Raw genomic sequence first — 15,587 nt, 5'->3', positions numbered from 1 at the left:
AATATAAGACATTCCTAGATCTTCAGGATGACCAAAAGGTAAAGGGTTCGATCATGAGAGTGACACTTGTTAGGAGAGGTAGTCGCGTACCCCTAAAGAAATTATTTCTTACCCACCCAAAACGTGATAAGATACTCCTGATAGTACCAAAAAAATATTGATCCTCCTACTTACAAGAAAGTAATATATATTATAAGATGATATTTTATTTATTAATAATTGGTTAAAAGTAACATGTATTACTTTCTTAGGAAGAGAATATCTCATTATTACTCTATAAAAATACAGTATTTGTCTTGTCCAATTTCTCCAAATATATCATGTTTCATTCTCATGTGATACTGCTAATAGATATTGTTGGTTATTAAAAGTTTGTAAATGTCACTTATGATTTGATAATTTATTACACTTTGAATAATTCATAATATTAAATTTCTAATTTTTTAAGTTGATTAAATTTATAAATAGCCTAATTATCTTTTGATCATCTGTACTAAATAAAATTGATCACATGTAAAATATGTTTCTTTTACTAATTAGCTTATAGAATAATTCAAAAAGTATTATATTTTTTAGATATTAACCCCAATTTCAATGTAAAGAATAAAATCAATATTTATTTTATTCTTTATTTATTTATCAATGTTGATGGCCACAACATAAATGACACAATTGCTCTCCTCGAGAATGATGTTTCTCCATGACTAAATATCACATAACAAAATTAAGATTAAGCAATATCTTTCCACAATCAAGGTCACACATTACAAAAATGTAACAATACTTATTATTCATTATTCAAATATTACCTTTATTTAATAACTTTATAACAATCACATTACTATTTTATTATGTCCCTTACAATTAGGGTAATGCAATAAATGTAATATAGTGCTCTAGCACATGTATTTTCCATGTGTTAAAGGACACACTTTTCTTGATCAATCTTACCCTTACCAACCAGATTAATAAGTAAATACCCACAACACCAACAATACAATCAACCACTATTAATATTTTTTTATTATTATTTCCAAGATATTTGCACTTCTTGCTAAAGGATTCTTGGTTTCCCTGCAATAAAATTACAAAAAAATTGTACATTTTAGAAGAAAAAAATTATTATGAGTTAAAAGTTAAAACTATCATTGAAATAAAAAATGATAATGAGTTATTAAGTATAAAGTATAAACCATTGTATATATTTATAGTTTAAGAGTTTTATACTGTCATTCACTACTGTTTTTTAATCATTATTGACTTTTCAGAAAAAATAATATAAATGGGTGATAAATAATATACTGACAGTATATAAATATTTACACTATCAATAACATAGATATTATTTAAGATATCCTACCTCATTGGCATCCTAAGTTCTACATATGATGAAACTATCTTTATCGTTCAGAATTCTACTTCAAAAACCAGCCAAACTTGAGAATCCTACCTGTTCCATGGATTTTAATGTGTGTATATATACTATAGCAAATGTTCAATTTTAAAATCACTCATGCCATATATTTAAAAATCATGCATGCCATAACAATTTAATTTAAAAATCATGCATGAAAGTGAAAAGTGTCAAGGATCGCACTAGTAATGTTTTGTCTATATTTTGATGAAGACAAGGTTTTATTAAAGCTTGAAGATGGCTCAACAATCAACATGTCTAGAACTCATTGGTCATATCTAGACTAGGATTTATCAATAGAGTCATTATTCTAAGTAGTCTGGGATGTATGCCTTAGTAAGTGAGTATAGGCGAGGTAAACCTAGATGCAAGCTTCTTAAGTCATTATAATTGTCATATCACATTCATGAGACATATCATCTAGTTAATTGTATGTTCATGCATTAATCATATATGTTATATGTGCATATTAGGCATAATATAATTGCTAAAACATGTATAGGAGTTAAGCATAATATATGAGTAGTTTACCTTTTGAATCACATGTTTTAATATGTTGGTTAATCGATTAACGTGGTGGCTTAATCGATTAACTCAACTGTTTTTCTGTTATATCATTTTTTCTGTTACAACTGGTTTTTGTTTAATCATGTTACACTGGTTAATCGATTAACGTGGTACCTTAATCAATTAACATGTCTGTTTTATGTTATAACTATTTTCTGTTTAACTGCTTAACTGATTGCAACGGTTTGAACTGTCAAAACTGCTTTGTATAAGTTTAGGCAATTTCCATATAAGTGTAGCATTGCATTATATTGTATAAGATTGATTTAAAGAGCATATTTTCGTGTTTTACATTTTGTTTTGTAGAGAGAAATGCATGTGTGAGAAGAGAGATTAACATGCCATATTGAATATTGATTCATTGTTATTTGCATACTATTTTTCATATGCTTAATCTCATCCTTATCTTGCTCACATGTTCATGCATTCTTGCTAAAGATTCTTAGAGAGATATTTTGTGATTATTGTTTTTGATTAACTCACATGTGTATGATGGCTTGAGTGAATTGTGAGTGAGTTAGTCTTAAGGTTTTTCATTGTTATATTTCGAGCATTATTGTGCTTATTATACTTTGCTTTTGTAATCTGTTTTTGTGTGTATTGGATTGATCTCTTGGTGTCATACCACCACAGAAATAGAGTGATTCTTCACCAAAACTAGGAGGTCTTGATTTGAGAACGAGAATCTTGGTTGGGGTTGGTTCGCGAGAAAGGCTTTCTCAAGCGATAGGTAGAGTCAAACCAAGGATTAGATGTTCTAGGATTTCAAGAAAGAAGTGTCCTGAGTTTTGTAAATTGAATTGGTGTATGTGATTATACTTGTATTCAATATAGTGAAGAATAAAATCTCCCAAGATCAGAAGGGGAAGTCGGGATGTAGTTTGCAGTGGACCGCAAATGAATCAGGATAAAAATCCATCTTTGCACGTTGTTCTCTCTTAATCTTCTTTACGTTTCTTGTTGTTTTAATGTGAGTTAGAAGCTGATATTTTGCATGATTGTACCCTGACATATACTTGTTAATATTGCATAAAGATATCTGTTTTATCTTTGGTTATCTGTTAATAAATAACTATGCAATTAGCTACTCTGATCATTTTGATTCTGTTGTGTGTTAATCAATTAAGCTCACTGAATAATCGATTAACTGGGTTGTTTCCAGAACTGGGTTTTGGTGCGAGAAGCAGTGATTGATAACCGCTACACCTATTCAACTACCCTTCTAGGTGTGCCTAGGCCACTGATACCTAACATAGCACATATTCATTTGCTATGTCTTTAAATGTGTAATGTAGGATTTTGACTCTTGTTTTATGGTGATTGAAGATATATAAATTACACTCTAAATTGTAACATTTTATAAAGTGTCTCCCTTTGGATAATCTAAACTCTTGTAGCAAAACAAAGAGAAATGTAAATTGATCCCTTTTTTGTTGTTTTTCTCAGTGTATGAATAAATTTACTTTTTTAAAATATTTTGAGGATGATTGTTTCTTGGGAAAAAAAGCAATTTACCCCTGATATAATTTTTAGGTGAAAATGTAACGAAAACTATTACAAACTGAGGACATGTTAAGTTAGAGCTATATTATTAATATTGTTAAGATTAGTAAATATTTGGTTACTTAATTTAGTTAATCAAATTTTCTCTTAGCTATAAATTAGGAATTTCTACCAAAAGATATATATATATATATATATATATTAGGTGAATAAGAGTTCAATAGAATTATTATTTTACCTTTCTATATGGTATCAGAGCAAATAGCGTATCCACAATATAGGAATTGGTTTATTGATTTCTTTGGTTAGTTTCTAATGGATTCTTCTAATAATAATAAATTTGATTATGCGACCCATTATAAACAGAGATCTGTTATTATAGACCATATTTTATGTATTGTTTAGGACAAATAAAAATATATCACGTTGATTAAAATTTTAAATATTTATTATTATTAAGTCATTTTATTATTCCTGATCTCTTTTCAGCTAATGAGAAGGACCAACTAACACTTTTTATTTGATTGGACTAAATTTGCTATCTGGTATCAATAATTTAGAGGTTAGTACTTGGCATTATCTATCTACTAAGATTAATTTATGGTGTATTGCAAAATGTTTGTAGCAATTGAAAAGTGACTATCTCACAGGGATACACATCTGCTGTCACACATATTGTGTAATTCTATCTGCTATCACATATCTGCTGTCACACATATTATTAAATATTTTTCTGTCCAATCATAAGTTTATGGTACATGGAATGGCACAAAGTATGGGACAGCAGATGTGCTCCCATCTTACATGATGTGAACATCTCATCTAAGAGAAAAAACATATTGAAACATATATCTCTTTATACCAACAATATTCCCCTTATTTCATATTTTGTGAGTTAAGTTCATTTATGTATTACTTGTGCATAGGTCTTTTAATTGTTTGGATGAATTTTGTTGGTAAATTGTTGAAGCAATTAGTTATTTTTATTTTCAGTGTAAATATTTATACACAAACAATATATTAAACATCATTCATTTGTATTTTTTTAAGAATCAGTAATAATTAAAAATAAATTAGAGAAAGATTGGCAGCGCATAAAACTATTATTATTCTGTCACTACGTAGTATATACATTTTTCTCTACTTTCTAACTTTTTGGGTTTCTTTTTTTCTTTTAATTCAAACATAGTGAAATTTTGACTTACAAATAATCATCATAATCAAACTCTAAATGATATAAAAATACATTGTTAAAAGTTAATCCAAAAAACATTTCTTATTATAAAAAAATCAACATCAAAACCTCTCATTATTATTCAGATTTAGCAGCAAACTTCACAAATACACCATAAATAAGGTTAAGATAGATGTTCCCCCATTTCCTAGTCAACCAAATAAGCATAAAAAGTCAACCAAATGATAGCTTCATAAAATTGTTCTAAACAAGTACCAATACTTTCATTCCTTTAATAAGGGTGACAAATGGATGCTAGTGGAGTTTAGTAACAGTAGATTTCCACAACCTTACTTTCATGAACAAAGATTTTCTCGAATTTGAACTCGTGATCTTCAGGTCACAATAACAAACTTAACGTTGGGTCAAAACTCAATTCAACTAATTCAATAAGTATTGTAGAAATTAAATGGACAAACAAATTGTTCAGAACAAATGCAAATTAAAGCATCAAAATAATACAAAATTGCTGGTCCATGATCAAATAAATAAACAAAACCACTTCCATTGATCAAAAACAATTTATCAGCAGTCATCATTTACCAATCACCATAGTCCTGTCAGCTTCATGCTCACATGTCTGAATCAACAAAGTCTTCATTGCAAGTCTGTTGTCATTCACAGATAAATATTAATCATTAATCAATAAAAGACAACATTAAGCAAAGTAGTGGTGTAAGGCCCCGTAGATTCCCAGGATGACCAAAATGTCAAGGGTTCGATTCCTGGGAGTGACACTTATTAGAAGGGACAGCCACGTACCCCGAAAGGGATTAATTCCTTACCCGTAGGATGAGGGGATACCCTTGTAAGTACCCAAAAAAATATATCATTAGCACATTTGGGACACACTGTGTTCATAGTAAACAAAAACAGAGAGACATGTGTTCAAATCTATGTCTTAACAACACAGCACTTAGAATAGATATACACTAATTACAAATTTTGGTTAGCCTAGACAAGTAATGTACACAAATTTATATTATAATACACATTTCAAACAGACTGTAACAAAATCCAATATTCCAAAAAACAACATACAAAAGACATCATGGTTTTGTGTATACATGTCCCTGTGCATGTGGGCATAGGCATTTGGTTTATTGAAAACACATGCCAACATCAAGAACATAGAGGGAATGATACATTTTTATTATGGTAAAGCATTTTATGTGAGACATATTAAAGCATAGAATGAAATCTAATCATTACATTTCACCACACTAATGCATTCATTCATACACAAAAAATTGGATTGCAGAAAATTAAAGTGGATCGACCACTATTTTAAGTTTGCAATTGTGGTTATGTTGCGTTTATCGTGATTGCAGAAAATTGTAGAGAAATATGGTTAATGCAACCGCAATTGTGATTACGTGGAGACTACCGAAACCATAATATTGCAGCCCAATTACTATTGCAGAATGTGATTTAAAACACTAAACTCAATCATAAAACTTCACCGGAACACACACAGAGCAACATAAGAGAGTAGAAACCTGATAGTCTTTGTTTCTTCATCTAAGCAAGACTTTGATGATTGTGCTTCTTCTCCAGGCCTCTGGAGGTTGAATAATGGAAATGTAAAAATTGCATCAGTATCTAGAACTTCTGTTAAGGTAGACATACTCTTGCCCTCTCACTTTCTGCAGTTGTTCAGTACGAAATCATGGGCATTGTCTCTTCCTTTTTTATTTTTCTCTGCAATTTCAAACTTAATAATGACTATTTTCCTTTTCTTTTTTCGAGATGAAATGGTCCTTAAATGTCACGTTGCTTCTAAGTAACGACCTTGCATTAAACACTATAACATCATTGATCCATATAATAGAGATTCAAGAAAGTTTTGTACCGATTGTGGACTGCCTAACACAACCTTAATCTTTCATCTGAATATAGGACCGACCATGTATAGTATCAACACATATACAAATTGGAAAATGGAAATATATAAAGTTAATTAGATAAGTTCTAAGGTTATCATGCTCACACTGTATCTGTATATGTATATATCTATAAACTTATGTGACATATAACCCACTTCTATCCAGCAAGAATAATGTATTAGAAAATGAGTACATAAAAAGGATACAAAAGAATCAAGAAGGAAACATCCTCCGGATTCTACCAGCCATGGTAGATTTGGGCTGATTCTTGACCAATCCAAGCTCCTCACAAGTATGCTACATAAAACAAAAGCAAAGTTCATTGATATATATATATATGATAATTTCACAATGTATCTATATATTCATATGTAATTACATAATTTGGTATTGAAGATTACCTAGCTACGTAAGTGCCGTTCCCAACTAAAGCAAAGAGAAACATCAAAGGACTAACGCCCTACATATCATTAGAAGAGATTTAGACTCTTCCTGTCAACTAATTAAAACTGCTTCGTAGAACTAAAACACTATCTTTATTGTACAGGCAAGAGGATCGGGTGATGTCTTTTCCATACGCGTATCTTAAAAACATAGTTCCATGGCTTACTCTTTTATCTTGGGTACGGCATTCCAAATTCAGTGTAATGCGTACCACATATCGGGTTTGTCATTAAGGGAGTTTTGCAAAAAATCGATGCAGCATAACTATAACTATAGTAAAAAATTTCACTTGCAAAATAATAAATAAGAACACAATGAATCAAAGCTTTAATGGTTGTAGCTTCTAACCTCAAAGCTGCCCCGTTTTATCTGCAAAATTGATGAGTCATTAATAAGTCAATATAAATGATACAGACAACAAGATCATTAAGTTCAGCTTCAGTGTGTGATCTACTATAAAAGGATGCTTGTTACATTATTTTGAAATTCCAAATATACACAACCTGGGAAAATACCAAAATTAAATATGTATTGTTTATATTGTCATTGTCTAATATATGTACACTGCAGAGTATTTCGTTTTCTTTTATTATTCTTTACATAATTTCCCAGGTCCTTCATATTGCTGGATATACAAGTAATGTGATGGATGAGTACCAATCATTACTAGTTAAACTTTATAAAAATTCTTATTCAATATAACAATTGTTTTCTAGAAGAATTTCTGACCTAAACTACTTGAAAGTGTAACTCACATTTAAAAAAATTTGAGGAAGTCTTCCACTCATATATATAAATGCCATTGCCCAACCAAGTAAAGTCCCAATGAGGCTGCGTCCTTCTGCACCATGTTCTGGCGATGGATCGCCGCTAACCTGCAATTGACAAAAAGTATCTGCATATATATTACAGCATATTGAAAATTGGTATAACCTTCCATGTTGGTTAAACTTGAATCTTTAGTCAACAACAAAATAATTGCCACTCTTTTCCCATAATTGACTAATGCCAACCATCACCTAGCCATTTCCAAATATGACCTAGCAGAAATGGTCTTTCTTCTACATGTGTAACCATGTTGCGATCAGTATTACCTGTAAAAGCTTTCGTCCAACGTAAATCACAAATTCATGTCTTGGTGTTGAGACCTCGGAATGAATTCTTCCATATGGTGACTGAAGTAGATTAAAGGCGCCAAGAAAAGTTAATGTTGACACCTGAGCAAGTGCAAGACCGGATGTGATTAGATTTTGATTCTGGCACTATCATAGTTTTATATGAGACTAGTAGTAGAAAAGTTTACCAAACACAGAGTAGTCTTGACATTCAAAACTGGTGGAGATCGTGAAGCAGTAGCTGAACCAAGCAAGGGTTCATTTATAGGATTCAAAATATGAGGAGTACGTGAGATCCTTGGGTCAATGATGAATTTTCCTTTGGGACTATAACTCTTCGATAGATATCTTGCTGACCTAATGAATTCAGAAAAAATCAGTTATAGAAACTTTGCAACGTTTTGAGAAACAAACTTATTAGAACTTTCGTGAGCAAATTAAGCTTATTCCCTTTAAGGTACATACAAGAAACCATACATACTGAGCAAGACAAAGTTGAGGAAGATAAGTCTTAGTATAATTCTATCATGTGGAAAACTTTCAAAAGAAAAACTAACAGAAGTGCAGAAGTGTGGGAGAGCCTGGAGAGTTAAATCAAGAGAAACAGGAAAGAGTTTGGAGCTCATTGCACTTAATCATATGATGGAACTAGATATTTTCATTACAATTTCTCAATCACGTAATGACATTTCGTTGACTGTTTTTTCTTCACAAAAGCACAAGTTTTTCAGATTTATCCATTCCTGACTTCTCTTTTATAAATGTTGCATAAGTTTCAAAAATTACATTCTCTTCAAACAATTAGGGGTCGAGGAGCTTATGGAGATAGTCTAATTATTTGTTGATAATATACCAACTTAAGAATATTCAACCACAGAATTGAGTAGAGTGGAGACACCCAAATCAACATATGTAGTATGTCGTAAATCATTATCTTAAGAACTACACATTATTTGTATTATGTGAATCTTATCTCGTGATGTCAGGAAGAGTCATTGCCAGTTTCCGGCAGAACACGATTAACTTATCCTTAATTTGATTCGTGAACAATTGACAGCTGCCTTAATTAATATATCAACCAGTAAGTTTAAAGATATTGGGAAAGGGAATCAGATATATATATATATGTGTGTGTGTGTGTGTGTGCCTTAAACACTCCAAGACATAGAGGATAACAAAGAAGTTGATGCACACCCGGGTATTTTGCATAAATTTAAATGAGAAAGAATAGTTACTGGTAGTATGATTCTCTTCTGGGAGAATTTATTGGAGTATGCACGGGAAAAGGAATTGGAGAACTAAAACCGATGCCTTTATTGAAATCTTCATGTCCATTACTCTGATCGGAGTCAGAGGCTTTTTCCATTCCACTTTTGTCTTGTCCAGCACTTGTTAGTGTCTCAACCTGGAAATAATGAATTAGGCAATTGAAGTGTACTAAACAATCTATCAACCTGGCTAGAGTTGCTTACAAACTTTCAACCATAAGTTTTAGTGGAGAAATAGCATGTTTATCTCTTCTCTTTCTCTATCAACTACACTGAGTATGTAGTTCCAAGAGATATACGGAAAATGCCTCTAAAACTGAATGCAATTAGATTAATACCATATTTTTAATAAATTGTTAGTTTTATATTACATTAACTAGAGTATGATAAAAAGTATTTGAATGTGAATAGCTGAATTAGATTAACTCCTTCTCTATCATCTAATATCATCATTTAGTCTGAGGAGATATAAGAAAACTTCAATAAAAACATTAAAAACTAAGAAATTAGATTAAACAATATTTATTAAGAAATGTATTTTCTAGCATGAAGTCTTTCTATTTGAGTTTCATTCTATTGATTTAAAACCCTTCTAATATGCAGTAAGCAAAGAATGCTAAGATACCTCGGGAAAAATTGTTTCTTAACCTTTCCACCTGGATAAGGCACACAGTCATAAATGGTCATAATCTATCCACTGTCTAGTGTCTACTTACATTCACAAGTTCACATTCCTGATGAAATCTCAAACTCGCTAGTTCGAGAAATGGAAGCAATAATGTTTGCCATATTAAAAAGGCAATGATCATTGTCCGTCAACAACCATATAACATTATGTCGAAATTTTCAAATGCAGCATAAAGTATAGAATTTGTACCTTGGGCTGTCTATTGAATATCAGTCGAGGATATATGTGTCCATAGTAAATGGCTTGCGAACAAAGTAAAATAGTTATAATGGTATACAGCTGCACATTAACATATAAGAATCAGCTAAAAAAACGATTCCCAGGGTACCAAAACACCTCAATTTTCAGCTAGAATCCTTACCACAGCCGTATACAGTTGAGTCGGAAGCTGCATAAACAAGAAATGTATTCATCCATTTAGCATAACCTTATTAATCTAAGTATCACAAAGTCTATATTGGAGTAATTTAAACATCAGCAAGGGCTGATTTTGTTATAACATGTTTATACTAGAGATCAGTTAGCTTATATTTTCACCCAAGATTTAGTATGGAAACAAAATAATATTTTTGAGACATGAGAAACACTCACAGTAGCAGGTTCCATCAAGCATCCAAAAATGTTGAATAAATCTCTGCAAAAGAAATTATATTGTATCAAAATATTGGACAAAGGTGCGAATTTTCCACAGATAATAATAACAACAACCAAGCCTAGGTGGGGTTGGCTATATGGATCAAACAACACTATAATACTCTATCATAAATCACGACAAAAGCATCCAAAGATATAATAAAATCAGAAAAAACATAGAGGCCATGGAACAAGGAAACTCAAAATCATTAAACTATGACATGGAATAGAGATGAAATGCAAATACAACAACCAAGTCTTTGCCAAATAGAACAGGTTGGAACATGGACCAACCAATGGCATTAGGCTCAATGCAAAAATCAAATAGGGATTCCATCAATTACAGAGAGATGTATGAGATTCAAATAAAACAACAAAACACGCAGGAAGATAAATAAGAATATTATATAAGGTTGGCGCAACCAAAAGTTTGTTACTACGGCTTCCAATCATGGAAACAGTTTATCGATTTGCAAGGATAAGACCACGTACATCTAAATTCTCCCGACCACACTAAGTGAGAGCATCAATGGTTCACCCTAATCATAAAAAGGTGGGGTTCGGTGCATAAGGCTCCCACTCTCATCATGTGGGGTATGTCGAGGGTAAATGTAAGCAGTTTTAACTTGGCAAAGTCATAGACTGTTTACAGAATCTGAAACCATGACTTTCAGGTCACGATGCAGACAACCTTATCATCGCGCCAAGACTAATCTTGTAAAATAAAAAATGCTAAAAACATAGTTTACCCAATCATCCATGTCATCAAGAAAACAACAGAAAGACCCTCAGCGGATTTTTCTCTGTAATTAGTGATAACTTGAGGTATTTCAGCAACAATCCAAACAATAACACTGATTGAACCTAATGTAATAGAAGCTGTTTGTGCCACATTACTCATAAGCTGTTCACCCAATTGTAAGCAATGTTCACTTCCAAGACACAATAAGCTAGACCCCTCCATTGCATCAACAAACAGCTTTTTTTTCTAAAGTATTGTCAAGAAAACAAAGAGTAACACAAAAAATCAGTGAAATAATCACTTTTCAAATCAAATAATATAATAGGAAAAGAATGTTGGGTTTTTTTTCCACTAGCTTTTGTGTCTGCGTTTAATGTGAGTGAGAGAGTGTGTTGTTTTGAAATCACACCGTGGTGGTTAAAGTTAGAGAGAGAGATTCTCGGCTAATTAACTTTATCCCTCAAAATAGATAATTAAGTTAGTTGATACAAAGGGATTTTAGGTCTATCTTTTTTTCCATATTCAAATTTCGAATTTAACCAACAACTTGACATTGGTTTAATGGTGTAAGGTCTGACCCATAAGACTGATGATTCAATTTCTGGGAGAAACACTTGTTGAGAAGGTCAATCATGAACCCAAAAAAGATTAGTTTCTTACCAAGAAAAAGAAAAAGTTAGGAGATACTCTCCTTAGTAATACCAAAAATAATTCGAATTTAAATTAAGATGTTTTTCTAGTTGTGTAAGGCTCATTAGATTTTTAGATCGATAAGAAAAGTTCAATTCCTAAGAATAATATTAGGTAGGAGAGAGTCCTACACCCGAAAAATAATTAGTTCATTGCGTATAGGTTAAGGTATATTATGATGTTTTTAAATAGTTAAAAATACAATTAGAAAATATGAGGATAATTGAGTAAAAATGAAAAGTTTTTAAACTTTTATGGTAAACCCATTACATGAGAACAAAATTTAAGTTAATCAACCAATCTATTATATCATTTTGAATTTTTCTTTCCTTTCATGTTTTTTAAAATCCACCAGTCAATTATATAATTTTACATTTTCTGATATTTTCCGTTATTATAATTGTATACCAAATATAACTATTATATCATTCTAATATAGGCATTAATTCATCAAAGAATTGTACTAGAATGCATATTGAGTATCTTTTATGTACCATAAATAGCCAAGTTTTGACCAATTGCTGCTCCGTAACGTGGCTTATGAAGGAGATTGATTACTCTCCATTACAATATAAAAGTTTAAATATGTATTTTTATTGTTCTAAAATTGGTATAATATATATTTACTAATTGGGTAAAGAATTATATTAGTGTTATTAATATCATACCGGTCAGGGTAATGGTATAATGGTATAGCGATTCAACTGGTGGTTCACTAATTAAATTACATATCGATAAATTTTGATGTACATATAATATATTAACATTAATGTTGAAAAATTAATAAAAAACTAATAATTTTTTATTAAAAAATTAATTTTAAATAAAAATTGTTTGGTATGACCGGTACTGTTCAATTGAAAATCGACGGGTATGACCAGTTTTGACCAATATGATTATATGACTGGTATAATTATTGTATCGTACCGCTATTGGGATTGGTTTATCGGTTGAACCGACTGGCACGAACCAATTTTTATAATATAGAATACATAATCAGTGCAACATTTATCCTTCATTTAGATTACTTTTTTAAACAATAAATGACGATTAAGTATAAAAATTCTTACATTATTACTATATACATTTTTTCTCTTCTAAAATATGTTTCCAGTTTATTAAAAGTTTGTTTAGTAATTAATTTTTAGAGAGTTAAACAATACAATGTTACACTCTCAAATCTCTCTCCTTTCTTCATTCCTATCTAATAACTAACTCACAAATAGATTTTTGGGATCATTTCATATGGTATCATTTATGATTGGTTGAGAAAATATTTAACTATTAATTTTTTAACTTAAGTATATTTTTTAAACCATAAATAAATGATATGTAGAATGATACATTTTTTGTGATAGAAAATGTACTCCATATTTTTTTTAGGAAAGAAAATTATATAAGCGTTTTAAATTTAGATACTTACATGTTATATTGCCGAGCTCTTCTAGTAACTCAACTATCTCTTGACAATTTTTATATTCAATATAAATTTAATAATATATACAGCAACTTTGATTTTTGGTTTCGAACAGGTATCCTCATATTGCAGGCAATCTTGTCCGAGCCGAGAATATACACAAATATGTAGGGCTAACTCTTCCAGCGAGTATTTTTCCATCTACAAGACTTGAATATGAGATCTTGCTTAATAGAATCAAGCATGACACCAACTATATAATAGTTATTTGCAAAGTAAGCATATCATTTATTATTGTATGTGGATATTAAATTCTTCAATTTATCACTTTAATTCGATTATTAATGGGCGTTGGTTCAAGTAGTACATATTTGATTTCTCCTAAGCAATGTCTCAGGTTTGAGTTTTGTGGATAAAAAAATATTCAGTAAGAAAGTTAGCCTCACATACTTGTAGGTGTTATCGGTTCGAACATGATTGTCTCTATTGTGATAATAAATATAAGAAACCAAAAAAAAAACTTTAATTCTATTGTATTCAAAATGTTTTTAGAAGGCCTTTATTTACCTAATGTTGATGGTATTCGAGCCAAATTAATTTACTTTCTTAATTTTATATTGTATATTCTTATTCATCTAATAAAATATAATGAAGGATATTTGGTCACACCCATTTTTATTGAATCAACATAATATTTAAGATACTAGTTAAATATTTTTTTTTTTCGATTTTCTTTCAATTCAGGGAGCAAAAAACTTTCATCCAAACTAAAATTATTTCCCAAACCCAAAAAAATAAAGACATTAAATAAAACTTCAAGCAGCAGTAAAAGTCTAATGGCCATGAAACTAATCAAAACTTTCAAAAACACAATATTTCAATGCAACAATATCAGAAAAAAATAGAGAGCTCTATAAAAAAATTGAATCTACCATTTTATGCCCAACTAACCCTCTAAAAAATTTATTATATTGCAAATATCCATGTGGGGTAGCAAAATGGCAATTGGGTCAACTCACACGGAAAAAATATTCATGGTTAAAATCATAAATGTGCCTTTTATCAAATGAGAAAATAAATATTAAATGACAATGAATGTTTAGGAAAATAAATATTAAATGACAATGAATGTTTAGGAAAATAAATATTAAATGACAATCAATGTTTAGAAAAATAAAAGTAAACAAAAGTGAACTAACGTGCAAGGAAAGATAACCTCGTAATAATAAAGTATTGACATACTGATGTAAGGCTAATTAGATCTATATGATGATCAAAAAATCAATGATTCGATTTACATGAGTGAGACTTATAGAGGGTCAGTCACGCATCTCAAAATGAATTAGTTCCTTACACATAAGATAAATGATATCATTGGTAGTACAAAAAAATAAAAACATGTTAGTCTTTCAAGTAAAGAGGAGAGGTCCACTTACTTTAAGAGTAAGTTTTTTAGATTTACTCATTCATCATAGCCATCAATTCTAGGGAAATCCAATGGTTTGAATTAGTAAATAGATCTAAACCATTAGATATCGCTAGAATTGATGCATAGGATATGAAATAAGTTTAAAAAACTTACTATTAGAATAAGTGAATCACTCTCTAAAAACAATTTAAAGAATATTATTACGAATTATTCTTCCATATTCAAAATGGAAAACCATTGATATATAAGTTCGAGATCAAACCATGGTAATTTTCCAAAATTTTAAATAAAGTAAAGATAATATGACAAAATACTCTATAAATATTCTCAATATCAAGAATCTCTTTTAGCGGGTGAAATTCTTAATTCTAAAAGTGACAATTGTGTGGATTTGGATGAATTTGGATTTGGATCCTAATGGATGGATGGAAGGTCATCCATCAATCCATACAAATTCATTATACTATATTTTTAAACTATCTAATTCATCTTATCCGATAGATTCTAATTCATTCATGTATACATTTTAATAGTTTGGATGGATGAATATTCAATCC

The 15,587-nt window shown here is 30.4% G+C and overlaps 1 protein-coding gene across 2 annotated transcripts; it reads right to left on the bottom strand.

Moving 5' to 3' along the window:
* Positions 5,065-11,766, bottom strand: LOC109347451 (probable vacuolar amino acid transporter YPQ1). 2 transcript variants are annotated; one of them, XM_019587311.1, is made up of 13 exons: positions 11,502-11,766; positions 10,711-10,753; positions 10,481-10,507; positions 10,309-10,398; positions 9,399-9,568; positions 8,352-8,520; positions 8,143-8,265; positions 7,804-7,923; positions 7,397-7,417; positions 7,006-7,064; positions 6,811-6,901; positions 6,218-6,320; positions 5,065-5,298 (listed from the first exon to the last, which is right to left on the bottom strand). In XM_019587311.1, the coding sequence occupies exons 1-12, from the start codon at positions 11,714-11,716 to the stop codon at positions 6,240-6,242; spliced, it is 1,209 nt and encodes a 402-aa protein (XP_019442856.1). In that variant the 5' UTR covers positions 11,717-11,766; the 3' UTR covers positions 5,065-5,298; positions 6,218-6,239. The 2 variants fall into 2 exon arrangements, with proteins under 2 accessions (XP_019442856.1, XP_019442857.1); XM_019587312.1 differs by having other exon boundaries at positions 5,207-5,326.

The sequence above is a fragment of the Lupinus angustifolius genome, chromosome LG05 (genome assembly GCF_001865875.1).
Source record: "Lupinus angustifolius cultivar Tanjil chromosome LG05, LupAngTanjil_v1.0, whole genome shotgun sequence".
Taxonomy (NCBI): Eukaryota; Viridiplantae; Streptophyta; class Magnoliopsida; order Fabales; family Fabaceae; genus Lupinus; species Lupinus angustifolius.
Note: the sequence above shows the minus strand (reverse complement) of the source record. Positions and strands in the feature narration are given on the sequence as shown.